The sequence below is a fragment of the Rana temporaria genome, chromosome 2 (assembly GCF_905171775.1).
Source record: "Rana temporaria chromosome 2, aRanTem1.1, whole genome shotgun sequence".
Taxonomy (NCBI): Eukaryota; Metazoa; Chordata; class Amphibia; order Anura; family Ranidae; genus Rana; species Rana temporaria.
In genome coordinates this window covers 29,287,895-29,315,624 of record NC_053490.1, presented here as the reverse complement: position 1 = coordinate 29,315,624, position 27,730 = coordinate 29,287,895, and the positions used below count along the sequence as shown (strand labels likewise).

The 27,730-nt window shown below is 48.2% G+C and overlaps 1 protein-coding gene across 1 annotated transcript in view; it reads left to right on the top strand.

Moving 5' to 3' along the window:
- Positions 1–1,827: 1,827 nt before the first annotated feature.
- ACER3 (alkaline ceramidase 3) overlaps positions 1,828–27,730 on the top strand; it is a 107,293-nt gene continuing 81,390 nt past the window's right edge. The window contains exon 1 of the mRNA XM_040339993.1: positions 1,828–2,011. Within this exon, the coding sequence (XP_040195927.1) occupies positions 1,909–2,011 (103 nt within the window). The 5' untranslated portion in view covers positions 1,828–1,908. The remainder of the gene's footprint in view (positions 2,012–27,730) is intronic.

The window sequence follows — 27,730 nt, the reverse complement described above, 5'->3', positions numbered from 1 at the left end:
TGTCAGTGTGTGTGTGTATAGGTCAGTGTGTGTCAGTGTGTGTGTGTATAGGTCAGTGTGTGTCAGTGTGTGTGTAGGTCAGTGTGTGTTTCAGTGTGTCAGTGTATGTGTGTGTGTGTGTTTCAGGTAAGTCAGTCAGTTGTGCTTACCCTATAGCGCTGCCGTCTTTGTCTTAGCAGCACAAATGTATACTTCTCCTCCCGGCTACACATCCAAGCTAAAAGTTTTCTTCTCTTTTCGGCTGTGTTTCTCATTGCCGCTCGCAACCTTCTCTCATACAGTGCGGTATGAATTTTGCCTATAAAGAACCAAAAGGCTAGCAGAGAAAAGACGAGCTGCTGAATGACCTCCATTGTTGTTGTTGTTGTTTGGCTGACGCTGAGTGACGCTGCATCACGTTTCTCGTCGCACTAGTGTGACATCATGAGAGGCATTTTTTCTAAAACCTGTATGGCCCTGGCGGTCCGATTTGCAGTGGAAACGCTCACCAGAATAGACCGGACCATTCAAACCCGTTCCATTCTAAACGACCCGAACCGATCCGCTCAGTGGAAACGTAGCACTAGTGTCCTCTGTTGCCACTGTTAGGCCCCTTTCAGACGTCCGCTCCATCTGTCCGTTCATTACAAGTCCGTTAACGGATTTGTAATGAATCCCTATGGGGACGCGTCCGTTAGCGGATGGAGCATCCGCTAGCGTCCGCGTCAGTCGGGTTCCGCTTTTCCGAACGGAAGAAACCCTATTTTTCTTCCGTTCGGCGGAGCGGAACTGATGCAGACGGACAGACGGTCCGTCTGCATCAGGTTCCCCATAGGGGACAGCGGAGCAGAGACAGGGCGGTCCCTGCACTGTGTGCGGGGACCGCCCTGTCCGCCGACAGCTGAGCGGGGATCCCCGCTGAGCCGACGGAGACACACGGAGCGGACGCGGAAACGGTCCGCTCCGTGTGAAAGACCCCTTACAGTGTGAATCGCCCCCTATTGCTAGGATTCAGGTAGCTTTTCTAGGAGACTGACTAGGTTGAGCCGCAGTTTTATTGCCCCCTTGACTTTCTGTGTGAGCGTTAGAAATACAGCTCATGGGACAACATTGAAAAAGCGATTTGTGCCTGGCTTGCTCTTCAGAGACGTTTGACAGTGGTGGGTGAGGAAGCGATATGTTGCCTGATTTAACCCTTTAAATGGCGCACTACCATGCTGCAATAGTGTGCATTGCAGGTCCATGGGGCTCTAATGCAAAGTGAATGGGGGCTGCACTGTGACCAGCTCACAACTGCATGTAATGCACACCATTGCGATGTGGTCATGCGGCATTTATTGGGTTATATCAAGTGGGAGAGGCAATACATTGATATAAAATGCCTCTGAAAAGCAAAATAAAATGTGGATCGCTCTTCAGAGGTGGTGTTCACAAGCCCTTATAGTGACCTTATAGTCAGACCAATAGAGAATGAGGAAATGAGATCCATGTGTGGGGGTGTGAGCCCTATGGGGGGTGTAGGGGAGGGAAGACAGAAGTGATGATGTCAGGATCTCTAATCACACAGATGTAGGAATGCAGCGCGACAGCATAGGGAGCGATACCAATCTGACATCTCTACTCTGTACAGAGGCCGCCTGGGTGGGCGGGGCGAGGGAGGGGAACGTTTTTTTTATTAGTGGGCGGAGGAACTGCACTCCTTGTCGTCCCGCCCCCTATGGCAGGTTCATTTTCGCTTCCTATAACCACACCCCTTTGTCGAGCGACCCTGCCGAAGCCCGCCCTTACCACGCCCCTCGATTCATTCCCCCCCTCTCTCTCCCCTTTGGCCTTGAGGGGTGGGCGGAGCCGGTGTCAGGAGTGGGCGGGGCGGAGTATTCGGGTCCCGGTCGGGCGGTCGGTGGTGAGTGAGTGGCGGACGGTATCAGGATGGCTCCGGCGGTGGACAGGCCCGGCTACTGGGGGCCTCCGACCTCCACACTGGAGTGGTGTGAGGAGAACTACGCCGTGTCCTTCTACATCGCCGAGTTCTGTGAGTGACACCCAACGGGTCATGTGATGGGGGAGGGGCCGACTGCCGGTATAAGGGGTCTCCTGGGTTTATAGTGATGTCAGGATGTATCTAATCATCCCGGGGTGTATATAGTGATCTCTGTATTTTACAAGCTGAGGGTGTATATAATGTGTGGTAGTGATCCCTGCCAGTATATAGTGATTGGGGTGTGTGTATATAGTGATTGGGGTGTGTGTATATAGTGATTGGGGTGTGTGTATATAGTGATTGGGGTGTGTGTATATAGTGATTGGGGGTGTATATAGTGATTGGGGTGTATATAGTAATCCTGTGGTGTGTGTGTATATAGAGGTATGGGGTGTATAAAGATATCCTGGAGTGAATATAGCAGTCCAAGGTGTATATAGTAATCCTGGGTTGTGTGTGTGTGTGTGTGTGTGTATGTATGTATATAGCAGTCCTGGACTGGGGTGTATATAGCAGTCCAAGGTGTATAGGTATCCTGGGGTGTGTGTGTGTGTGTGTGTGTGTATATAGGTTTATAGCAGTGTGGGGTGTATATAGTAATCCTGTGGTTTGTGTGTGTGTGTGTGTGTATAATGATCCCGGGGGTATAGCAGTGTGTGTGTATATATATCGTATGTATAGTGGTCTGGGGTGTAAATAGGTATCCTGTGGTGTGTGTGTATAGGTATCCTGGGGTGTATATAGTAGTCCAGGGTATGTATAGTACTCTGGGGTGTATATAGTAGTCCAGGGTATGTATAGTACTCTGGGGTGTATATAGTAGTCCAGGGTATGTATAGTACTCTGGGGTGTATATAGTAGTCCAGGGTATGTATAGTACTCTGGGGTGTATATAGTAGTCCAGGGTATGTATAGTAGTCTGGGGTGTATATAGGTATCCTGTGGTGTGTGTGTGTGTGTATATAGTGGTCCAGGGTATATATAGGTATTCTGGGGTGTTTATTGGTGGACTGGGGTGTATATAGCAGTCCAAGGTGTATAGGTATCCTGGGGTGTGTGTATATATAGGTTTATAGCAGTGTGGGGTGTATATAGTAATCCTGTGGTGTGTGTGTATAATGATCCTGGGGGTATATCAGTGTGTGTATATAGTATGTATAGTGGTCCGGGGTGTGTATATAGTACTCTGGGGTGTATATAGCGGTCCAGGGTATGTATAGTAGTCTGGGGTGTATATAGGTATCCTGGGGTGTATATATCGGTCCAGGGTATATATAGGTATTCTGGGGTGTATAGAGCAGTCCTGGGTATATCTATTTATCCATCTATAGCTATCTCTCAGTCCAGGGTATATAATGGTGTGAGGTGTGTGTGTGTGTATATATATATGTACCTATAGTGGTCCGGGGTGTATATAGGTAACCTGTGGTGTGTGTGTGTGTGTATATATAGCAGTCTGTGGTGTGTATAGGTATCCTGGGGTGTATATAGCGGTCCAGGGTGTATATATAGATATCCTGGGGTGTATATAGCGGTCCAGGGTATATATAGGTATTCTGGGATGTTTATTGGTGGACTAGGGTGTATATAGCAGTCCAAGGTGTATAGGTATCCTGGGGTGTGTGTGTATATAGGTTTATAGCAGTGTGGGGTGTATATAGTAATCCTGTGGTTTGTGTGTGTGTGTCTAATGATCCCGGGGGTATAAGCAGTGTGAGGTGTGTGTGTGTGTGTGTGTGTGTATATATATATATATATATATATATATATATATATATATATATATATATATATATATATATATATATATACACCCCGGTATATTGTTTCCAGGTGTAAAGTGTGTGTTGGGGGAATATGTCTGATGACGGGAGGTACGGACAGTCCTCGGTGTCCTCGGGTTGCTCACCCTCAGCTGACTACCTGTGGATCATTTCTTCCAATCCATTACCTTGTGTCTCCCCCCCCCCCCCCCCCCCCCCCCCCCCCCCCCCCCCCCCCCCCCCCCCCCCCCCCCCCCAGACACTCTCTTCCTGTATTACTCTGCACGGTGTTCTGATGTCACCCTGGCCATGTGATGTCACGGAGGGGACAGCAGCCCTTTTTGATGAACACTGACATCTAACATGACAAGGTGTCTAAGGGGTGGTGGAGAGTCCTGTGACAGGAGGTTGAGGAGGAGCAAGTGTGGGGAGGCGGAGCTATGCTGTGTGTGTCAATGGACCCACACAGCGCAGCTTGGGATTGAACCGGCACAAATGCCACCATAGCAAGAGGCTTGCTATTGGGGGGGCACTCATAATGGGGGAGGGGCCAGTGTGCCATCAGGGGACCCAAGAAGAGGATAGGGGGGGGGGACTCTGTGCAAAATCATTGCACACCACAGGTAAGTGTGACGGGTTTATTTTATACACAATGACTTGCGGAATTCCAGGTGTGAATATTTTATTCCTAGTTGCGTTGTGCCAGCTTGGAATGATGTCACCTTGCATACAATGTACCTGGCTGACGTCCCAGGAAGCTGGAAGCACACGGCGCTCCTCCAGAGATCTCCTTCCAGGAGAAGCTGCCTTATAAACACAGGAGATCAGCCACTGTTCAGAGAATGCCTCTCCACCTCGTCCAATCAAAACGGTTTTCTTACGTTCTGAAAATGCAAAGCTTTCTGTGATTGGCTCCTGTGCCAAGCAGGTGATCTCTTGTGTTCACAGTGCAGAAGGGCAACCACTCGGAGCAGAACCCGGAGCAAGAGGAGATCGCTGGAGTAGTGGTGGTGCCGGCTTCCAGGAGCATCGGCCAGACATAGTCTACACCAGGGATATGCAATTAGCGGACCTCCAGCTGTTGCAGAACTACAAGTCCCATGAGGCATAGCAAGACTGACAGCCACAAGCATGACACCCATAGGCAGAGGCATGATGGAACTTGTAGTTTTGCAACAGCTGGAGGTCCGCTAATTGCATATCCCTGGTCTACACTGAGTGACATTGGCAAAGCTGGACCAAAGCAACTTCATTGGTCCTGGCTGCCCCCCCACAGCAAACAGTTTTCTGTGGGGGCACCCAAGCAGGCGTGCTCCCCCCCGACCCCACGGCTCTGTGTCCATTCACACACACAGAGCCACGACTCAGCTTACACCTCCTCTGTCTCCTGATTGGCCAATGGCTCCTGCAAAAAAACAATCAGGACTGCAAGTCCTTAGACGAGGCTCTAGTGCAGGGGTCTCAAACTGGCGGCCCTCCAGCTGTTGCGAAACTACAAGTCCCATCATGCCTCTGCCTGTGGGAGTCATTGAGGCATTGCAATGCCTCATGGGACTCGTAGTTTTGCAACAGCTGGAGAGCCGCCAGTTTGAGACCCCTGCTATAGTGGACATTGCTGGATGGAGAGGGGACTCAGGTAAGTACTAGGGGGTCTGGGGGCTCCTGCACACAGAAGGTTTTTTACCTTCATGCATAGAATGTGTAAAGATAAAAAAAACCTTGTGCTTTTTACACCCACTTTAAGATTTGACACGTTGGGTATTTCCTTACTTGGTGCAACCTCGGCTTTTATGTTTTACCATAAAATTTGGTCTTTTTTTGTGCCCCTAAACCTAAAGCCCCGTACACACCATTGGATTTTCAGCAGACAAAGCGTAGAACTTTTGTCTGAAGGGCGTTGGCTAGGAACTTGTGTTGCATACAAACGGAAAAGAATTGTCGGCCAACAAACACGAAACGATGTGGTTTTTCAGCTCTTTAGCGCCACCCTTTGGGCAACTTTTGCTAATGTTGTGTGAGGGCGCTAACGGTTTTATACCTTCATGCATAGTTAAAAAAAACACCTGTGTGCAGCAGCCTCCCCCCCCCCCCCCTATACTTACCTGAGACCCATTGCGATCCAGCGATGTGCAGAAGTGTCTCGGGGGCATTGGCTGTGACAGCAGTAGGAGTCATTGGCTCCCATTGCAGTCAATCACAGCCAGTGTGCCAATGAGAAGAAAGGGGGGGGGGCTGGGCCAAGCCACGGCTCTGTATCTGAATGGACACGCAGAGCAGCGGTTCGACTGGGGTGTCCGCAGAAAATCCGACTACAATTGTCCGATGGAGCGTACAAACGGTTGGATTTTCCGACAACAGCCTGTCGTCACACAACTCCTGTCAGATAATCCGATCGTGTGTACGAGGCTTTACTTTAATGCCGCATACACACGATTGGAAATTCCAACAACAAAACCGTGGATTTTTTTTTCAACGGAATATTGGCTCAAACTTGTGTTGCATACACACGGTCACACAAATGTTGTCGGAAATTCCGACTGCCAAGAACGAAGTGACGTACAACGCTACGACGCGCCGAGGAAAAATGAAGTTTAATGATTCCGTCAGGCATGCGTCAGGTTTTTGTGCGTTTTGGAATTGGCTACAGACGATCGGAATTTCCGACAAGATCTTTTGTTGTTGGGAAAATTTGAGGACCAGCTCTCAAATTTTTGTTGTCGGAAATTCTGACAGCAAATGTCCGATGGAGCCTACACACAGTCGGAATTTCCGACCAAAAAGCTCCCATCGAACGTTTTTTGTCTGAATTTCTGATAATGTGCATGCGGCATATGTGTGTTTTTTGTTTTTTGCTGAAATTTTATGTTTTTGTGTTTTCCTAGACCAGTGATGGCGAACCTTGGCACCCCCAGATGTTTTGGAACTACATTTCCCATGATGCTCATGTACTCTGCAGTGTAGTTGAGCATCATGGGAAATGTAGTTCTAAAACATCTGGAGTGCCAAGGTTCACCATCACTGTCCTAGACCCTTGCAGTAATATCGTGTGACATAAAAAAATTGCAACACCCACCATTGTATTTTATAGGGTCTCTGCTTTAAAAAAATTTTTTTTATAATTTATACCAATTTTATATATATATATATAATATATATTATAATCGTATTTATCGCGGTATAGCTCGCTCCCGCGTATACCGCTCACCCCCACAGTTGCCCCCATTCCTGTGGAAAAAATATTTTTTTGTACTTAGTTTTGGTGTCTTGCGTGGCGTCCATCGGCGGCCTCGTCGGGTCCGGCGTCCGTCTGCGGCTTCGGGTGTCCTCTTCGTCGGGTCCGGCGTTGTTCTGCGGCGTCCTCCCTGCTCGTTTCCCGCGCCGAGTTTGAATACTGTCCCTGCATATACCGAGCGCAGTACACTCGGGCAGGCTCGGCTACTGTCGCGCTCACGTCCTGTACGTCCAGGACGTGAGCGCGAAAGAAGCCGAGACTGGCCGACTATACACGAGTGTACTGCGCTCGGTATATGTCGGCGCAGTATTCAAAACTCGGCGCGGGTATCGGCGTATATCGCGCACCCACAATTTTGCCCTGATTTTCAGGACAAAAAAGTGCGCGGTATACGCCGATAAATAATATATATAAAATTTGTTTGGGGAGTTCTGAGTAATTTTCTAGCAAAAAAAGTAGATTTCTACATGTAGGGCGAAGTGTCAGAAATGGTGAATTGGGTTAAAGAAGAAACCCCAAATCTTCTATAAGCTCGGGATTTTTCTCAGATGAGCGTGTTATTTATGTCACTGCCATATGCCAGCGAGTCGTTTTGAGACGCAATGGAACAAGCATGGAATCTTGACATGGATGGGGGGGGGGGAAATCAATGTTCTCATGCAGCGTAGTGGTTGGTTAATAATTAATGAATGGAGAGAAGCCATTACTATGTCATTCAGCAGAAATCATTAGAGGCGCTGATTCCATCCTCCATTACTAGAGATAAAAGAGCCCATCCCTGTGATGTCACCGCTTGTACAGTGCAATGCTTAGGCCTGATTTATTGGTAGGGCTCGCCATACACGCTTCATATTATCCTGGTGACCAAACTGGTCGACCATCATCAACGGGAATGATCGCAAGGGGGGCGGGTTCACCTCTAGGCCTTGTGCACACAAGGTGTTTTTACTGCCACTTTTAGCAGCGTCAGGCGTTTTTATTGTTTTTTTTTTTTTTTATTTATTTTTTATTACAGCTTCAAAACGCCTCTGTTATTCTATGTGACCGTGCACACAGGCTTTTAAGAGCTTTCAGTGGCATGGGCCAGGGGTCTCCAAACTTTCTAAACAAAGGGGCAGTTTTCTGTCCTTCAAACCCAAGGGGGGCTACACTGTGGCCAGTGGTAGTAGAAAATGTCCTGGTGTCAGAGGGAGTAATGGTCCCCCTTCTTTGGTATCAGTGCAAGGAACAGTGCACCATCGCCGGCGTCCAAGGGAAGGAAGGACACCCCGTCGCCGGCATCAAAGGGAAGGAAGGACACCTCGTCGCCGGCGTCCAAGGGAAGGAAGGACACCCCGTCGCAGGCGTCCAAGGGAAGGAAGGAAGGACACCCCTTCGCCGGCGTCCATGGAAGAAAGGACACCCCTTCGCCGGCGTCCATGGAAGAAAGGACACCCCTTCGCCGGCGTCCATGGAAGAAAGGACACCCCTTCGCCGGCGTCCAAGGGAAGGAAGGACACCCTGTCGCCGGCGTCCAAGGGAAGGAAGGACACCCTGTCGCCGGCGTCCAAGGGAAGGAAGGACACCCTGTCGCCGGCGTCCAAGGGAAGGAAGGACACCCTGTCGCCGGCGTCCAAGGGAAGGAAGGACACCCTGTCGCCGGCGTCCAAGGGAAGGAAGGACACCCTGTCGCCGGCGTCCAAGGGAAGGAAGGACACCCTGTCGCCGGCGTCCAAGGGAAGGAAGGACACCCTGTCGCCGGCGTCCAAGGGAAGGAAGGACACCCTGTCGCCGGCGTCCAAGGGAAGGAAGGACACCCTGTCGCCGGCGTCCAAGGGAAGGAAGGACACCCTGTCGCCGGCGTCCAAGGGAAGGAAGGACACCCTGTCGCCGGCGTCCAAGGGAAGGAAGGACACCCCATTGCCGGCGTCAAAAGGGAAGGAAGGACACCCCATTGCCGGCGTTGGTGGGAGGAATAGTGCGCCAATGTTGGTGTCATTGGCAGGAACTATGCCCCAGTGTTGCTGACAGTAAATGGGAATAGTGCCCCAAGGACGGCATAAAAGTAAGCAATGGGCCGCAGTTTGGAGACCACTGGCATAGGCGTTTAGAAGCTGTAAATAAAAAACAGGACCAGTGCGTTCTGGAGCAGCGGCGTTTTGGCATAAAAAACTCTAACAGCTCTTAAACTCTGCTAACCGCCGGTGTCCAGCATTTGGCAGCGAATTTTTAATTTTTATTTTTATGGGGAGGCCACTGGTTGTCAAAAAGCCGGCTGCCGCATGTCTCCCACCACCCCCTTTCCTGGCCTGCCAGGCTGCATGCACAATTAAAGGTCTGGTATGGATTTTAGGGGGGGATCCCACGCCAAAATTTAAAGAAGGGAGGGGGGAATCGGCATGGGGTCCCCACCAAAATCCATACCGGACCTTTCTCCAAGCATGCAGGCCAGGAATGGAGGGGGTGGTCGAGTGAGCTTCTGTGTAAAGCAGCCCCCCTAAAACTTACCTGAAACCCATCTCTGTCCAGCGATACCTCAGCCACCCGGGACTTTCCCTCCTGATTGGCCACTGCTGTGTCTCAGCCAATCGGGAGAGAGGGGCGTGGCTAAACAGTGGCTCTGTGTCTAAATGGATACACAGAGCTGCGGCTTGGGGCCAGGAGCAGCAAAGAGGTACCCGAGAAGAGGAGAATCTAGACTACCCTGTGCAAAACCACAGCACAGAGCAGGCAAGTGTAACATGTTTGTCATTTAAAAAAAAAAACGTGCAAGGATGGGGAGAAATGGTCCCCCTTTTTTTAGTGCAAGGAACAGTGTGTCGTCGCCGGCGTCAAAAGGGAAGGAATGACACCCCATCGCCGGCATCAAAAGGGAAGGAATGACACCCCATCGCCGGCGTCAAAAGGGAAGGAATGACACCCCATCGCCGGCGTCAAAAGGGAAGGAATGACACCCCATCGCCGGCATCAAAAGGGAAGGAATGACACCCCATCGCCGGCATCAAAAGGGAAGGAATGACACCCTGCCTGGGAGAGGGGGGAGTCACGCAATCAAGGTAGAAGGCAAGTAATGGGCCCTCACCGGATCTGAAGCCACAGGTGCTGACCATGCAAATGAAGGGAAAAGTCTGAACATCCGCACTCCACAAGCTGGCACGTTTTGCACTATAACTTGGTGCTTAATCATAGCTATGATTAAGCACCAAGTTATAGTACGAAACGCATCAGCTTGTATGCCGTTTGCTGTGGCATGTGTTTTGTGATCCTGTTTTTACAATAAAAGCGACATCTTTTTGGAGTGAAGCTGTCCAGACTTTTCCCTTTATTTGCATGGTTGATTAGAGCAGGGTTTGACAAATTTTCTTGGAATCTAGGAGCCAGCTAAAAAAGTTAGGAGGCAGAAAACGCATCCCGTCCTGACGAGCTTGCGCGCAGAAGCGAACACATACGTGAGTAGCGCTCGCATATGTAAACGGTGTTCAAACCACACATGTGAGGTATCGCCGCGATTGGTAGAGCGAGAGCAATAATTCTAGCCCTAGACCTCCTCTGTAACTCAAAACATGCAACCTGTAGGTTTTTTTAAACGTCGCCTATGAAGATTTTAAAGGGTAAAAGTTTGTCGGCATTCCACGAGCGGACGCAATTTTGAAGCGTGCCATGTTGGGTATCAATTTACTCGGCGTAACATTATCTTTCATAATATTAAAAAAATTGGGTTAACTTTACTGTTGTCTTATTTTTTAATTAAAAAAAGTGTAATTTTTTCCCAAAAAAAGTGCGCTTGTAAGACCGCTGCGCAAATACGGCATGACAGAAAGTATTGCAACGATCGCCATTTTATTCTCTAGGGTGTTAGGATAAAAAATATATATAATATTTGGAGGTTCTAATTAGAGGGAAGAAGATGGCAGTGAAAATAGTGAAAAATTACATTAGAATTGCTGTTTAACTTGTAATGCTTAACTTGTAATACCAATGGCCACCACCAGATGGCGCCAGCTTACACAAGGAAGAGCTGGGGACTTAACAAAAAAGTGGAAGATGGAAGAGATCGTCAGTGGAGGGCCATGGATGCACGGTGTCCCGGATTGATATCCTGATTTTTTATTTTTTTTTGCCCACCTTCCAAGTCGCCAGGAGGCTATTTCTAGTCGCCATGGCGACGCTCTAATTAACCAGGCGGCGGCTCTCCTCGGCTGCATTGGTGGACACGGGCTGCATTGGTGGACACGGGCTGCATTGGTGGGCAAGGGCAACTTATAAAATCTGCCAGGGATCAATTCATTATTTCCCCCACTGTATAACATTTGTTTTAGTTAAAAAAAATAAAAAAAAATCCTTTAGAAGAACGTTGTGTTCCAAAACACATCATCTTAGATATCCTAAAGCAGGGCTCGACAAATCCCGGTCGCCATGATGACTAGAAATAGGGTCCTGGCGACTTGGCTTGGAAGGGGGGCATGTGACTTGGCTTGTGAGCTGGCGCCATCTGGTGGTGGCCGTTGGTATTACAAGTTAAGCATTACAAGTTAAACAGCAATTCTAATGTAATTTTTCACTATTTCCACTGCCATCTTCTTCCCTCTAATTAGAACCCCCAAACATTATATATATTTTTTATCCTAACACCCTAGAGAATAAAATGGCGATCGTTGCAATACTTTCTGTCATGCCGTATTTGCGCAGCGGTCTTACAAGTATTAAAAAATAAAAAAATAAGACAACAGTAAAGTTATCCTCATTTTTTTTAATATTATGGAAGATAATGTTACGCCGAGTAAATTCATACCCAACATGTCACGCTTCAAAATTGCGTCCGCTCGTGGAATGGCGACAAACTTTTACCCTTTAAAATCTTCATAGGCGATGTTTAAAAAATTCTACAGGTTGCATGTTTTGAGTTACAGAGGAGGTCTAGGGCTAGAATTATTGCTCTCGCTCTACCAATCGAGGCGATACCTCACATGTGTAGTTTGAACACCGTTTACATATGCGGGCGCTGCTCACGTATGTGTTCGCTTCTGCGCGCAAGCTCGACGGGGCGTGTTTTCTGGCTCCTAACTTTTTTAGCTGGCTCCTAGATTCCAAGCTAATTTGTCAAACCCTGTCCTAAAGCAACCAATCAAGTTCCAGCTTATAAAATAATAATATTTTTAGTGAGTAAAAATCCCGTTTGGATTGGTAGCTGTGCTAGGGCAGGTTGCTCTTCAATCTAATGCCAGGGAGGATCCGGTAAGGGTGCCTGGGACCAAATGGGCCTGTCTGGTTCTGGCACGGAAAGGGTGAGAAGAGGCCCCTGGCAGGGCAACATTTTTTAAAGCAGGAATGTACAGCATGATTGTTTCAGACATTTATAGCCGCATACCTATACAGCCGTAGCTAATGAATGTCTCTGCCCTGATATAAACATTCCGGAGACGAGCCAGGCCTCCCCATAACTTCTCGTATTGTACGGTTATTGCAGACTTTCAATAGGGTAATATGAACCATACATACCGCTCTGATGTACCTTTGGGTCAAAAAGTAGGCCGCTATCTCACAAATTGACATTTAGCCAATAAAGCAGAATTAACCCCTTAACGCAGGGCTCGACAAATCCCGATCGCCATGGCGACTAGAAATGGCATCCTGGCGACTTGGCTTGGAAGGTGGGCAAAAAAAAGTCCCCAGCTCTTCCCTGTGTGAGCTGGCGCCATCTGGTGTTGGCCGTTGGTATTACAAGTTATGCATTACAAGTTAAACAGCAATTCTAATGTAATTTTTCACTATTTTCACTGCCATCTTCTTCCCTCTAATTAGAACCCCCAAACATTATATATATTTTTTATCCTAACACCCTAGAGAATAACATGGCGATCGTTGCAATACTTTCTGTCACGCCGTATTTGCGCAGCGGTCTTACACACTTTTTTGGGAAAAAAATACACTTATTTTTAATAAAAAATAAGACAACAGTAAAGTTATCCCCATTTTTTTTTTAGAATTATAAAAGATAATGTTACGCCGTTTAAATTGATACCCAACATGTCACGCTTCAAAATTGCGTCCGCTCGTGGAATGCCGACAAACTTTTACCCTTTAAAATCTTCATAGGCGACGTTTAAAAAAATCTACAGGTTGCATGTTTTGAGTTACAGAGGAGGACTAGAGCTAGAATTATTGCTCTCACTCTACCAATTGCGGCGATACCCTCACATGTGTGGTTTGAACACCGTTTACATATGCGGGCGCTGCTCACGTATGTGTTTGCTTCTGCGCGCAAGCTCGTCGGGACGGGGCGCGTTTTCTGGCTCCTAACTTTTTTTTAGCTGGCTCCTAGATTCCAAGCAAATTTGTCAAACCCTGTTCTATGCATTAAAGCAGAGTTCCTACTAAAAAAAAATAATTATCAAAAGTCAGCAGCTACAAATACTGCAGCTGCTGACTTTTAATAATTGGACACTCACCTGTCCCAGGGTCCAGCAATGTGGGGGAACAAAGCCCCGCTCGTCTCCCCCTCCTCTGCGGGTCGGCATTGTCACTGTGGGCCCGACTGTGGCTTCACCACTTTTTTTTATTTTTTACTGTCGCTGATACTGGGTCATTTTCTACTCCCGATGCCCACAGTCCAGCCTCCCTTTTTTTTATTTTTTTGAGACCCCTGATCTAAACAATGACACCCCTCAGGATGGAGTTCAGCTCACTGAATGTTGGAAAGCATGTATAAGTACAAGCTTGAATGGCGCCCTTCTTCTCAGCTTTATGTACCGTATTTATCGCGGTATAACGCGCTCCCGCGTATACCACGCACCCCTAAAGTGACCCCCAATCCTGTGGAAAAAAAGTTATTTTTGTACTTGCAGTTTTGGTGTCTTGCGCAGCGTCCATCGGCGGCCTCGTCGGTCCGGCGTCCTTCTGCGGCTTCGGGTGTCCTCTTCTGCGGCTTCGGGTGTCCTTCTGCGGCAGGTCCGGTGTCCTCTTCGGCGGGTCCGGTGTCCTCTTCGGCGGGTCCGGCGTCCTTCTGCGGCGCTCTTGCGGCGTCCTCGCGTCCTCCCCGCTCGTTTCCCGCGCCGAGTTTTGAATACTGCGCCAGCATATACCGAGCGCAGTACACTGGGGCAGGCTCGGCAACTGTCGCGCTCACGTCCTGTACGTCCAGTTTTTTTGGTACTTACAGTTTTGGTGTCTTGCGCGGCGGCCTCGTCGGGTCCGGCGTCCTTCTGCGGCTTCGGGTGTCCTCTTCGTCGGGTCCGGGGTCCTTCTGCGGGCTTCGGGTGTCCTCTTCGTCGGGTCCGGCGTCCTCCCCGCTCGTTTCCCGCGCCGAGTTTGAATACTGCGCCGACATATACAGAGCGCAGTACACTCGTGTATTGTCGGGAAGGCTCGGCAACACTCGCGCTCACGTCCAGGACGTGAGCGCGGAAGGAGCCGAGACTGGCCGACTATACCCGAGTGTACTGCGCTCGGTATATGTCGGCGCACGGGCGCAGTATTCAAAACTTGGCGCGGGAAAGCGGGTATCGGCGTATATCGCGCACCCACGATTTTGCCCTGATTTTCAGGGCAAAAAAGTGCGCGATATACGCCGATAAATACGGTATATGTAACCCGTCTGAAGGCCATACAGTGAGATGTACGAGGGCTGATTAGGAGGGAGAGTCGTTCTGGCAGGCTGCATACAGGACAATAAAAGGTCGAGGAGTTTGTAGGTCACAAGATGTTCCCGGCATTTTAATGCAAATCCATGACCCTCTGTAATTGCATTCCATTTTATCCCCTTTTACTCCTCAGATATCTGGCACAGGGCACTGGACTTCTTCCAGGACCTGCACACAGTCCTAGGTCGGACATACCGACTTTGTACAGATCGTCCAAACGCAAGCTGGGCAGTTGTTAATCTGCTTTAATGTCCATTTTTTTTTTTTCTTTTTTACATCATTTAAATATACTTCTGTTCATGGGGGCTGGGCTTTCGGCTTGGCAATACCTGTGCTTTACTGCTCTTTTTCACATGGGGAGGCTGTGTGTCGGCAGACTTGGACCCCTTTCACACTGAGGCACTTTGCAGGCGCTATAGCACTATAAATACTGCCTGCAAAGCGTCCTGAAACAGCGGATCCATTCACTCCAGTGTGAAAGCCCGAGAGCAGATTGAGAGGTAAAGATTTGTTTACCAGTCTATTAACTCCACCACCATGAGAGTTGTCTTATCTTAACTACTTCCCGCCCAGTCAATAACAGATTGACGTCCGGGAAGTGGTTCTGAAATCCTGACTGGACGTCTATTGACGTCCTGCAGGATTTCGTGCCCGTGGGGGCGCGCAGCGCGGCGATCGGTGATGCAGGGGTGTCAGTCTCCGGCGGAGGCTCTTTGCCATGTGATCAGCCGTGTCCAATCACGGCTGATCACGATGTAAACAGGAAGAGCCGTTGATGGCTCTTCCTCACTCGCTTCTGACAGACGCGAGTAGAGGAGAGCCGATCGGCGGCTCTCTTGACGGGGGGGGGGTTCGCGCTGATTGTTTATCAGCACAGCCCCCCCTCAGATCGCCACACTGGACCACCAGGGAAGCCCACACTGGACCACCAGGGAAGGGGGAAAAAAAAGGGCAGTAAACAAAAGAGGCACTGACTGGCAACATGGATCCATCTGTGCCACCCCACAGTGTCGTCCATCTGTGCCACCCCACAGTGTCGTCCATCTGTGCCACCCCACAGTGTCGTCCATCTGTGCCACCCCACAGTGTCGTCCATCTGTGCCACCCCACAGTGTCGTCCATCTGTGCCACCCCACAGTGTCGTCCATCTGTGCCGCCTATGAGCGCCCATCTGTGCCGCCTATGAGCGCCCATCAGTGCCGCATACCAGCGCTGCCAATCAGTGCCACCTCATCGATGTCCATCAGTGCCATCTCATCGGTGCCGCCATATCAGTGCCCGTAATTGAAAGAGAAAACTTACTTATTTACAAAAAAATAACAGAAAAAAATAAAAACGTAATTTTTTTTCAATATTTTCACTTTTTTTTTTTTTTTTTTTTTTTTTTTTTGTGCAAAAAAAAAAATCGCAGAGGTGATCAAATGCCACCAAAAGAAAGCTCTATTTGTGGGGAAAAAGGACGCCAATTTTGTTTGGGTACAGTGTAGCATGACCACGCAATTGCCATTCAAAGTGCGACAGCGCTGAAAGCTGAAAATTGGCTTGGGCGGGAAGGTGCGTAAGTGCCTGGTATGGAAGTGGTTAATCATGCATTTTGGGAGGGATGCTGTAAATCGCAGAGATGGCTGAACAGAACCAATCTAGCTGCGTATTTAGCTGTGTGCCCGGAGTTCCGCTTTTAAGGAAAGGCCAAGTTTGTTTTGTTTCCGTAGTATTGCGTGAAACATCTACAGCCTTGGCATCCATCATAATGGCATCATAATATCGGAACATTCTGTGTGCCATCTGTGTTCTTGTGCGCTCGGCTTTACTTTTACAATCTGTTTGTACCGGAGACAATACTTTCCAACCCCTGAGGGTGGCTTCTTTATTATTTTTATATTTTTGCTGTGTCAGTCAGTGAAGCTTCTGTGGTTTTATGTCTGATGTGCTTTATTGTTCTTGCCTTGCATGGGGCAGTTCATTTGATGCATGGATTTTTTCATTTTTTTTTTTTCTAAAGAGTGCTGGGGGGGGGGGGGTGAGTGCCATGCTTTTACCAATCAAGTCCTAAATGTCTAATTTTAAATGTTTTTATTTTGGAAACTAGACCAAATAACTTGGGTTCTATGGGCTTTAGCCCGGTTTTCTCTTGGCTCCTTTTAAAGGAAACCCTTGGTTTTGTTTCATATACGGGTCAGAATGTTCCTCACATTGGTGATCAGTGGGAAGAATGGCCCTTACATTGGTGATCAGTGGGAAGAATGTCCCTTACATTGGTGATCAGTGAGAAGAATGTCCCTTACATTGGTGATCAGTGGGAAGAATGCCCCTTACATTGGTGATCAGTGGGAAGAATGTTCCTTACATTGGTGATCAGTGGGAAGAATGTTCCTTACATTGGTGATCAGTGGGAAGAATGTTCCTCACATTGGTGATCAGTGGGAAGAATGCTCCTTACATTGGTGGTCAGTGGGAAGAATGTTCCTCACATTGGTGATCAGTGGGAAGAATGCTCCTTACATTGGTGATCAGTGAGAAGAATGTTCCTTACATTGGTGATTAGTGAGAAGAATGTCCCTTACATTGGTGATCAGTGAGAAGAATGCTCCTTACATTGGTGATCAGTGGGAAGAATGTCCCTTACATTGGTGATCAGTGGGAAGAATGTCCCTTACATTGGTGATCAGTGGGAAGAATGTCCCTTACATTGGTGATTAGTGAGAAGAATGCTCCTTACATTGGTGATCAGTGGGAAGAATGTTCCTTACATTGGTGATCAGTGGGAAGAATGCTCCTTACATTGGTGATCAGTGGGAAGAATGCTCCTTACATTGGTGATCAGTGGGAAGAATGCCCCTTACATTGGTGATCAGTGGGAAGAATGTTCCTTACATTGGTGATCAGTGAAGAGTGTCCCTTTTACATTTTTGTTATTATACAGGATTTATATAGCCCTGACAGCTTACTCAGCGCTTTACAATTTGAAGGTAGACCGTACAACTACAATACACGTTTTTTCAATAGGAATCGGGAAGCCCTGTTCGTTTTGAGCTTACAATCTAAGAGGAAGGGTCAAGAGATACAAGGGGTAATACCTGTGGGGAAGATGGAGAAAATTAAAGTGAAAGTTGTTGGATGAGGGCAGGATAAGTTGTCAGAGATCATCTAAAAGTGGACAAAGTAGGAGATGGTCGGACAAATTGGGGAAGAGCATTCCAGAATATATGGGAGAGGCTCTGGAGAAGTCCTGGAGGTGAGCATGGGATGAGGTGGATGAGGTGACAAGAGAACTAGAGAGCGGGAGGTCTTGGTAGGTGTGAAAGGATGATTTGGTTGGTATTTTGAGGCCAGATGTAGCTGGGGGCCAGGTTGTGGATGGCTTTATAAGTCATTGTCAGTATCTTGAATTTGCTTGGTTGAATGGCAGCCAATAGATGGATTGCAGAGAGGGGTAGCAGAAGCCGAGCAGTTTGTAAGGTGGATGAGCCTGGCATCAGTGTTCGTGATGGACTGAAGGAGGGATAGCCTATTTATTGGTGAGCCAATGAGGAGGGAGTTGCAGTAGTCGAGGCTAGAGATGAGGGAGTGGATTAGAAGCTTTGTGGCGCCATTGGTAAGACAGGGACGTATCTTGGAGATGTTACGGAATTTCAGGTGGCAAGCTTTGGACATCGATTGGATGTGGGGCCGAAAGGATAGTTCGGAGTCCAGGATTACACCTAGGACCTTGGCGTGGGGGAGGAAAGATCATGAGCTTTGTTTTTAGATGGGTGGAGTTTGAGGAAGTGATGTGACATCCAGATGGAGGCAGCTGGGGGGGGTGGAGAGATAGATTTGGGTGTCGTCAGCGTAGAGATGATATTGAAAGTCATGGGGGGGGCTATCAACTGAGCCAGGGAGGAGGTGTAGCTTAAGAGGTTCAAGAACAGAACCTTGGGGGATCCCGACAAAAAGGAAGAGGAAAGGAGGAAGTAGAGTTGTAAGTGGAAGTGTGGTGGGATAGGTAGGATGAGAACCGGCGACGAGTACAGTCACAAAGACCAAAGGTCGTTGGTGGCCAGTGGGAAGGCTGCCCCCTTGCGTTGGTGGCCAGTGGGAAGGCTGCCCCCTTGCGTTGGTGGCCAGTGGGAAGGCTGCCCCCTTGCGTTGGCGGCCAGTGGGAAGGCTGCCCCCTTGCGTTGGCGGCCAGTGGGAAGGCTGCCCCCTTGCGTTGGCGGCCAGTGGGAAGGCTTCCCCCTTGCGTTGGCGGCCAGTGGGAAGGCTTCCCCCTTGCGTTGGCGGCCAGTGGGAAGGCTTCCCCCTTGCGTTGGCAGCCAGTGGGAAGGCTTCCCCCTTGCGTTGGCGGCCAGTGGGAAGGCTTCCCCCTTGTGTTGGCGGCCAGTGGGAAGGCTTCCCCCTTGTGTTGGCGGCCAGTGGGAAGGATGCCCCCTTGCGTTGGTGGCCAGTGGGAAGGATGCCCCCTTGCGTTGGCGGCCAGTGGGAAGGCTGCCCCCTTGCGTTGGCGGCCAGTGGGAAGGATGCACCTTACATTGGTAAATTTTCTAGCAATTTTAAGGGCGAACTGCAGATGAATACAATTTATGGCAAGAAAAAATCTATCAAGTGAGACTATGAAATATTGAATTTTTCTGTCCTTATACCCGTATTTTTTTTTTGATGAAGCGATCAAGTGCTTTCAGTTCAGCTCACGAGTTGCCGTTCCCACAATGCTGACCATTGTACTGTGCGTTGTTTTGTGTCATTTCACATTCTTGGTTGCCAAATAAGGATTTATTTCTTCTTTCTGGCACTTGTAAATGAAGCGCTCAGACTTAAGTGGAACTGATTGTGATGTTTGCCTATACATTAGCCGTGTCAGATGAAGTCTACAGTGTTTTATTCGCTTTGTCAGCACAGGAAAACCTTGTAGCATTTCGTGACTTCCCATTTATTTGATTTCACAATGGTCGTGGGAAGAGGGGGGGTGGGGGCATGTCTAGAGAAGGCGCGGAATCAGTGATTGACTCGCATATGAAGGAGCTCGTTATACCTGCCAAAGGATTTGTAATCTGATATATATATATACACACACACTCTATAATAAAAATGAATACAATTTGAATATATATATATATATATATATATATATATATATATATATATATATATATATACCGTATTTATCGGGGTATTGAGCACCCCTAATGTGGACGCGCATTCCTGTAAAAAAAAAAAACATTTTAGTACTTACAGTTTTGGGGTCTTGCACGGCGGCCTCGTCGGGTCCGGCGTCCGTCTGCGGCTTCGGTGGTGTCCTCCTCGCCGGGTCCGGCGTCCGTCTGCGGCTTCGGTGGCGTCCTCCTCGTCAGGTCCGGCGTCTGTCTGCGGCTTCGGTCGTGTTCTCCCGCGCTGTTACCCGTCGAATCGCCGATTCCCGCGCTCAGTTTGAATGCCTGCGCCGACATATACCGTCGTGCAGTACACTCTGCTACATTCGGCCAGGCTCGGCTTCGCTCGTGCTCACGCTCTGTGACGTTTATGCGTGAGCATGAGCGAAGCCGAGCCTGGCCGAATGTACCTGAGTGTACTGCACTCGGTATATGTCGGCGCAGGCGTTCAAACTGAGCGCGGGAAGCGGGTATCAGCGTATATCGCGCACCCACGATTTTCCCCTTATTTTAAGGGGAAAATGGTGCACGGTATACGCCAATAAATACGATAGATTATATATAGATAGATAGATAGATAGATAATATATTATAAATTTTACACACACACACTGGGTAAAATAAGTATTGGACACGTCACCATATTTCTAGGTAAATATATTTACATGCTATATGACATGCAATGTTCACCACGTGTCGGTAACAACCCGTGCAATCCATACATACAAAGACACTAAAACAAGTAAGTTCAGAAATGAAGTTATGTGTAATAAAATGGAATGACATGGAAAAAGTATTGCACTCATGAAGAAACGAAGGTGCAAAAAAGCATTGACAGCCAAGACACCAGCTGAAATCCTATCAGTAATTAGAAAGAAGTCCTGCCCCTTGTCAGTGCAAATAGTGGGTTCAGTCTCAACCGATGGCCTATAAAAAGGTGTCATTACCAAGGTGTCACACAAGAAACCTTTCATGATGGGTAAAAGCAAAGAGCTTTCCCAAGACCTTTGCAAAACTTATTGTTTAAAAATATACTGATAGCATTGGTTACAGAAGGATTTCTAAACTTCTGAATGTTCCAGTGAGCACTGTTGGGGTCATAATCTGGAAGTGGAAAGAACATTGTTTCACCATAAACCGGCACAATAAATAATGTACTAAACCGCCATGGCCTGTATACAAAACTTATTGTTTAAAAATATACTGATAGCATTGGTTACAGAAGGATTTCTAAACTTCTGAATGTTCCAGTGAGCACTGTTGGGGTCATAATCTGGAAGTGGAAAGAACATTGTTTCACCATAAACCGGCACAATAAGTAATGTACTAAACCGCCATGGCCTGTATACACGCTCTCACCACGCAAGACTTCATTGCTGAAAAAAAAAAGCATGTTGAAGCTCGATTAAAGTTTTCTGCACAACATTTAGCCAAGCCTGTGAAATACTGGGAGAATATAGTCTGGTCAGATGAGACCAAAAGTGAACTCTTTGGATGCCATAATACACACCATGTTTGGAGGTCATACCAACCGTGAAGATTGGAGGTGGGAACATCATGGAGGGGGCGGGGCTGTTTTTCAGCATATTGTACTGGCAAACTTCATATCATTGAAGGAAAGATGAATAGAAAAATGTACCAAGACATTCTTGATAAAAATCTGCTGCCATCTACCAGGATGATGAAGATGAGACGAGGGAGGACATTTCAGCAAGACAATCATCCCAAACACAAAGCCAAGGAAACTTCTAATTGGTTTCGAAGTAAAGAAAAAATAAAGCTACTTGAATGGCCCAGCCAATCACCTGACTTGCATCCAATAGAAAAAGAGCTAAAGATCAGAGTTCATAGAAGAAGCCCACGGAACTTTCAATGTTTGAAGACTGTTTGTGTGGAAGAATGAGCCAAAATCGCACCTGAGCAATGCATGCGACTCGTTTCTCCATACAGGAGGCGTCTTGAAGCTCTCATTACCAACAAAGGATTTTGTACCAAGTATTAAATACATTTCAGTTTGCATGTGTAATCATTTTTCCCTGTGTCATTCCATTTTATTATACATGACTTCATTTCTGAACGCAATTGTTTTGGTGTCCTTTTTTTTTATATGTTACCGACCGTGGTGAAATATTTTCATGTCAATAGCACCTTTTAGAAATATATTTACCTAGAAAAATGGTCACCTGTTCAATACTAATACATTTTATATTTACATTGGGTAAAAGCTATAACATGAACAACTTAACCACTTCCGGGCCGCCCACTGTATATATACGTTGGCATTTTAAAGATGGATATCTCTGTTATGGCAGCAGCTGCTCCCATAACCCAGGTATCCATCTTTTCAGCGGGCAGTCTGGTTCACGATAATGGTGGTCTCTGCGGAGGATTTGCCGCAAGATCAATGTTATCTGCTGCGGGAGAGGGACCCCCCGCGCCCTCCCCTGCTTACCGGAGCCGTCGGTAGCGATGGAGGCGATCGGGTCCTGTCTCCTGCTTGGTATGGATACGAGTGAGGGGAAGATGGCCCCCACCCGTCTCCATACCATAGCAGGGAGGAAGTGACGTCAAAACGTCACTTCCTCCTATAGCTCTCTAAAGGGCCTTTTTTTTTATAATTTTTTTTTGTTCTCAAATGCCACAATTTTTATTTTATAATTTTTTTTAATTTATTTTTTTATTATTATTGCATTTAAGTCCAAATATGAGATCTGAGGTCTTTTTTACCCCAGTTCTCATATTTGAGGACCTGTCATGCTTTTTTCTATTATAAGGGATGTTTATATTCCTCGTAATAGGAATAAAAGTGTCAAAATCTATTTAGTAAAATAAATAAGATTTTTTATTTATTTTTTTAAGCGCGCAGAAGTGCCCGCATGTCAGTGGCGGTGCGTCCATAGAGGGCGCAGGAGCGCCGCCCCCTCTCTCTCTCTCCTACACCGTGCCTGAAATACAATACATGAATTCATGCATTGCATGAATCGATGTATTGTTGCTTGCTGCCGCCCACTATTCAGATGGCCGGCCCCCTGGTGAGCGCCGGCCATCTGAATAACTGCAGCTGGTTGGCTTTGGAAGTGCCTATCAGAGCCAGCGGCTCTGATGGGCTTTTTGATTACAGCCCTCCGGCTGTAATCGGTTTCCAAATAGTTATCCAGGGGACGCAACCTGATTGGATGAAGCATCATCGAGGGCGGAAGAAGACATCGAGGGACGGTGGAAGCAGGATGGCTGACCCCAGAAAGGTAAGTTCCGGGCGGGGGGAGGGGGCATTTTACAGGGCACTGTGGCAGCATTTTACAGGGCACAGTGGCTATAATTGATGGGCACAGTGGCTATAATTGATGGGCACAGTGGCGACAATTGATGGGCACAGTGGCGACAATTGATGGGCACAGTGGCGGCATTTGATGGCCTGGCACAGTGGCTGCATTTGATGGCATGGCACAGTGGCCACAATTGATGGGCACAGTGAGGCTGCAATTGTTTTTTTTTCGTTTGTTTGTGCCCCTCCAAAAATTTTGAGCACTAGCCGCCACTGCCGCATATAAAAAAAAAGGTGTTCAAACCACACGTGAGGTATCGCCGTGATTGTAACTCAAAACGTGCAACCTGTAGAATTTTTTGTTTTCAACGTCGCCTATGGAGATTTTTAAGGGTCAAAGTTTGTCGCCATTCCACGAGCGGGCGCAATTTTGAAGCGTAACATGTTGGGTAGCGATTTACTCGGCGTAACATTATCTTTCACAATATAAAAAAAAAATTGGGCTAACTTTACTGTCTTATTTTTTTATTTAAAAAAAAAACAAAAAAACTTTGTGTGACAAAGTATTGCAACGACCACCATTTTATTCTCTAGGGTGTTGGAAACAAAATGTATGTTTGGGGGTTCCAAGTAATTTTCTACCAAAAAAAAAAAAATATAGATATAGATATAGATATATAGATATATATATCTTTTTAACTTGTAAACACTGAGGCCCAGATTTTCGTAGGAGATACGACGGCGTATCTCCAGATACGCCGTCGTATCTCTGAGTCTGAGCCGTCGTATCTTGGCGCCTGATTCAAAGAATCAGATACGCCAAAATTTCACTAGGATACGACCAGCGTAAGTCTCTTACGCCGTCGTATCTTAACTGCATATTTACGCTGGCCGCTAGGGGCGTGTACGCTGATTTACGCCTAGAAATATGTAAATCAGCTAGATACGCGAATTCACGAACGTATGCCCGGCCAACGCAGTACAGATACGCCGTTTATGTTAGGTTTTTCCCGGCGTAAAGTTACCCCTACTATATGAGGCGTACCAATGTTAAGTATGGACGTCGGAACAGCGTCAAATTTTTCACGTTTTACGTTGTTTGCGAATAGGGCTGTGCGTCATTTACATTCACGTCGAAAGCATTGGCTTCTTGCGGGTTAATTTGGAGCATGCGCACTAGGATACTTTCACGGACGGCGCATGCGCCGTTCGTAAAAAGCGTCATTTACGTGGGGTCACATTAAATTTACATAACACACGCCCACATTTGAATTAGGCGGGCTTACGCTGGCCTATTTACGCTACGCCGCCGCAACTTTGGTTTGAGAATACTGCACTTGCCTGTCAAAGTTGCGGAGGCGTAACGTAAATAGGATACGTTACGCCCGCACAAAGATGCGCGCTTCTACGTGAATCCGGGCCTGAGTCTTAAAAAGAGGCTGAAGTGGTTAAGGTCTAACCTCTGATGACACCACCATAGACTGAGTGAGTCAGCCAGTCGTCTCCCTCTTGTCTGCCGATCATCATTGAATCACTTTAATAATAATAATTCCGAAGCGATTCTCATGTGTTGGGCCCATTCAAAAAGAACCGTCTGCAGTAATGCCGCGCTCTAATATACGGAAAAGCTTGTTGTTGCGCATGCGTTTCTGCCGTGCAACGAGCCCGAATGATTCACCTAGATCAGAAGGTCCACCACACATTCTCTCATCTTCTGATGGTAAACTTTTGCAGTGCCACTTTTACCAAATGATGGCGCAATGTGTCTGTTTACCCGTCTCCCCTGCATCATCTCCCCTGCATCATCTCCCTTGCATCATCTCCCCTGCATCATCCTGATAAGCTCACAGCTTCCATAGACCAGCGTAGACGTTTGTTTAGGCCCCAGTTCTGTGCAGCGTTACCAGCGGGCCGGGCACCCTGGGAGAAGTCCAGGAAGTGGATGGGGAGGCTCTCAGGATAACTCTGCTATGGACAGATAAGGACTGCTGATCTTTCCTTTTAGAGGCCGCATTCTGCTCTCCGCTGTAGATTACATCAGGGAAGTAGGAGTACATCGTGGTCAAATATTAATCTGGATAGCCTGTCTGGAGCCAGCCTGTCATCCAAACCTCCCTGATAAGCCGCGGCCAATGTCTGCCACTTCCAGTACGAGTGTCTGTCTGTCCTTCACCCACAGGGGCTGAAGCCAGAACGCTTATTATCCTCCTTTTTTTTACTTGTCATGTATCTGTAACAGCCCCTCTGCCCACAAAGGTGCCCATAACTGTTGCTCACCCCAGTCAAGACCTGCATGCATAGGCGTGCGCACAGGGTGTGCCAGGTGTGCCCAGGCACACCCTAATCACCCAGTGCAGCACTAATTCCCCCTAATGCCCTAGGTCCTCCCCTTCTCCCTACAGCCCTTCTGGCTTCCCTCCTCTCCTCTCCCGCTGGCTGTTGCTGTGGGGATGTTTTAAAATAAGTGGGGGAAGGGGCCGGTGACTTGTCCTCAATGTTCCCCTAACAGGGAAGTTCCTTCACTGACTGCGCTAGGGTTGTCCCGATACCACTTTTTTAGGACCGAGTACGAGTACCGATACTTTTTTTTCAAGTACTCGCCGATACCGAATACCGATACCGATTTTTTTTATTTTAAATGTGTCCGCAAATGCAGCAATGTCCCCCACATATGCAGCCATGTCCCCCCACATATGCAGCCACGTCCCCCACATATGCAGCCATGTCCCCCCACATATGCAGCCATGTCCCCCCACATATGCAGCCATGTCCCCCCACATATGCAGCCATGTCCCCCCCTATATGCAGCCATGTCCCCCCTATATGCAGCCATGTCCCCCCTATATGCAGCCATGTCCCCCCTAATCCAGCCATGTCTCCCCCCCCATATGCAGCCGTCTCCCCCCTATATGCAGCAATGTCCCCCACATATGCAGCCACGTCCCCCCACATATGCAGCCACGTCCCCCCACATATGCAGCCACATCCCCCCACATATGCAGCAACGTCCCCCCACATATGCAGCCACGTCCCCCCTATATGCAGCCACGTCCCCCCTATATCCAGCCATGTCCCCCCATACCTAGATGCCGCCGCCGCATGGGTTAAACAGCGTGCGGGGAACATCACAGCTTTCATTTGAATAGCTGTAGTATTCCCGCTGCGCCGCGTATAGACACTCCCCCTTGCTCGGGATTGAACAGATCCCGAGCAAGGGGGAGTGTCTATACGCGGCGGGAAATACTACAGCTATTCAAATGAAAGCTGTGATATTCCCCGCACGCTGTTTAACCCATGCGGCGTTGTTGCGGTATGCGACGGGGTTGGCGGCGGCATTCGTTGCGGCGGGGGAGTGGGTGTTTGTTGCAAGTATTCTATTTAGGTATCGGGGGTATTTGCGTGAGTACAAGTACTCCTGCAAATACTCGGTATCGCTCCCGATACCGATACTGGTATCGGTATCGGGACAACCCTAGACTGCGCAGGCGCAAACTTCCTGACGGAAATCTCCGAACCTCGCCTGGCATCCAGGCTCATTCTTTAACATCCCCGTGGATTGGAGGATGTTAAAAAAAGAGCCAGGAGGCCAAGCGAGCGGAGCGAGCCGTCCGAGCGAAGCGAGGACGTGAGGCCGACTGGCCACTTTCCTCGAAATCCACGTCGCCCTGGATGCCGGCCGCGTTTTGAAGATTTCCGTCAGCAATTTTGCGCCTGCGCAGTCCTTGAAGGGACTTTACCGATAGCTGGAACCATCTCAGCACATCAGCTTGCGCATGCGCTGGAACTTCCACGATAGCTGGAACCAGCACGGCAGATCACCAGTAAGTATGTAATTTACTGGCCCCTTCCCTTTCTGAATGAAGATCGTGAGTGATCGGTAGTGTGTATTTGAGCCTTGGGGTGCACACCCTAATGCAATAGGCTGCGCACACCTATGCCTGTATGGACTTTCATTGCCGTCCCCATACAAGTCATTGGGAATTACAGGAACATTATAAAGGCCGGTGTTGATGGGCTCATTTGGCATCATTTTGAGATGCTTCAGAATCTATTGACGGTGCATTTGACCTTCAGTTGACCTCCCTCTGACTTGCATTTCTGATTTGCAGGCGCCCCATCGTTGGTGCCTGTGTTAGGAATAGTGCCTCGTATCTGTGCAATGAACAGTGCCCCTAGATCGGGCATAGGGCCGCTTTCGGCCCACAGTTTGGAGACCACTGTCCTATAGTTTGGGCAAGTCTTAAGCTGGCCGGCCATACACTACACAACCTGATTGTATGCATTAAGGTGAAAAACCTTCTGTAGTGCAGCACTCCCCCAGAGCCCCTCTTTTATTTACCTGAACCCGATCGTTCCAGCGACGGGGGACGAGCCCAGCAGCTTCAGCCACTGTCTCCGGTCCTCATTGGATAGATTGATAATGGCTCCCGCTGCTGTCAATAAAATCCAGTGACGGGGCCGGGCCAAATCCTGTCTGTGTGCCGCCAGGGGACCCCAGAATAGGAGGATCGGGGCCACTCTGTGCAAAACCTCTGCACAGAGCAGGTAAGTAGAACACATTTGTTATTTAAAAAAAAACCAAAAAAAAAAACCCTTTTAGAGACTTTGTGCGGGCGTAACGTATCCTATTTACGTTACGCCTCTGCAACTTTGACAGGCAAGTGCAGTATTCTCAAATCAAAGTTGCGGCGGCGTAGCGTAAATAGGCCGGCGTAAGCCCGCCTAATTCAAATGTGGTAGATGTGGGCGTGTGCTATGTAAA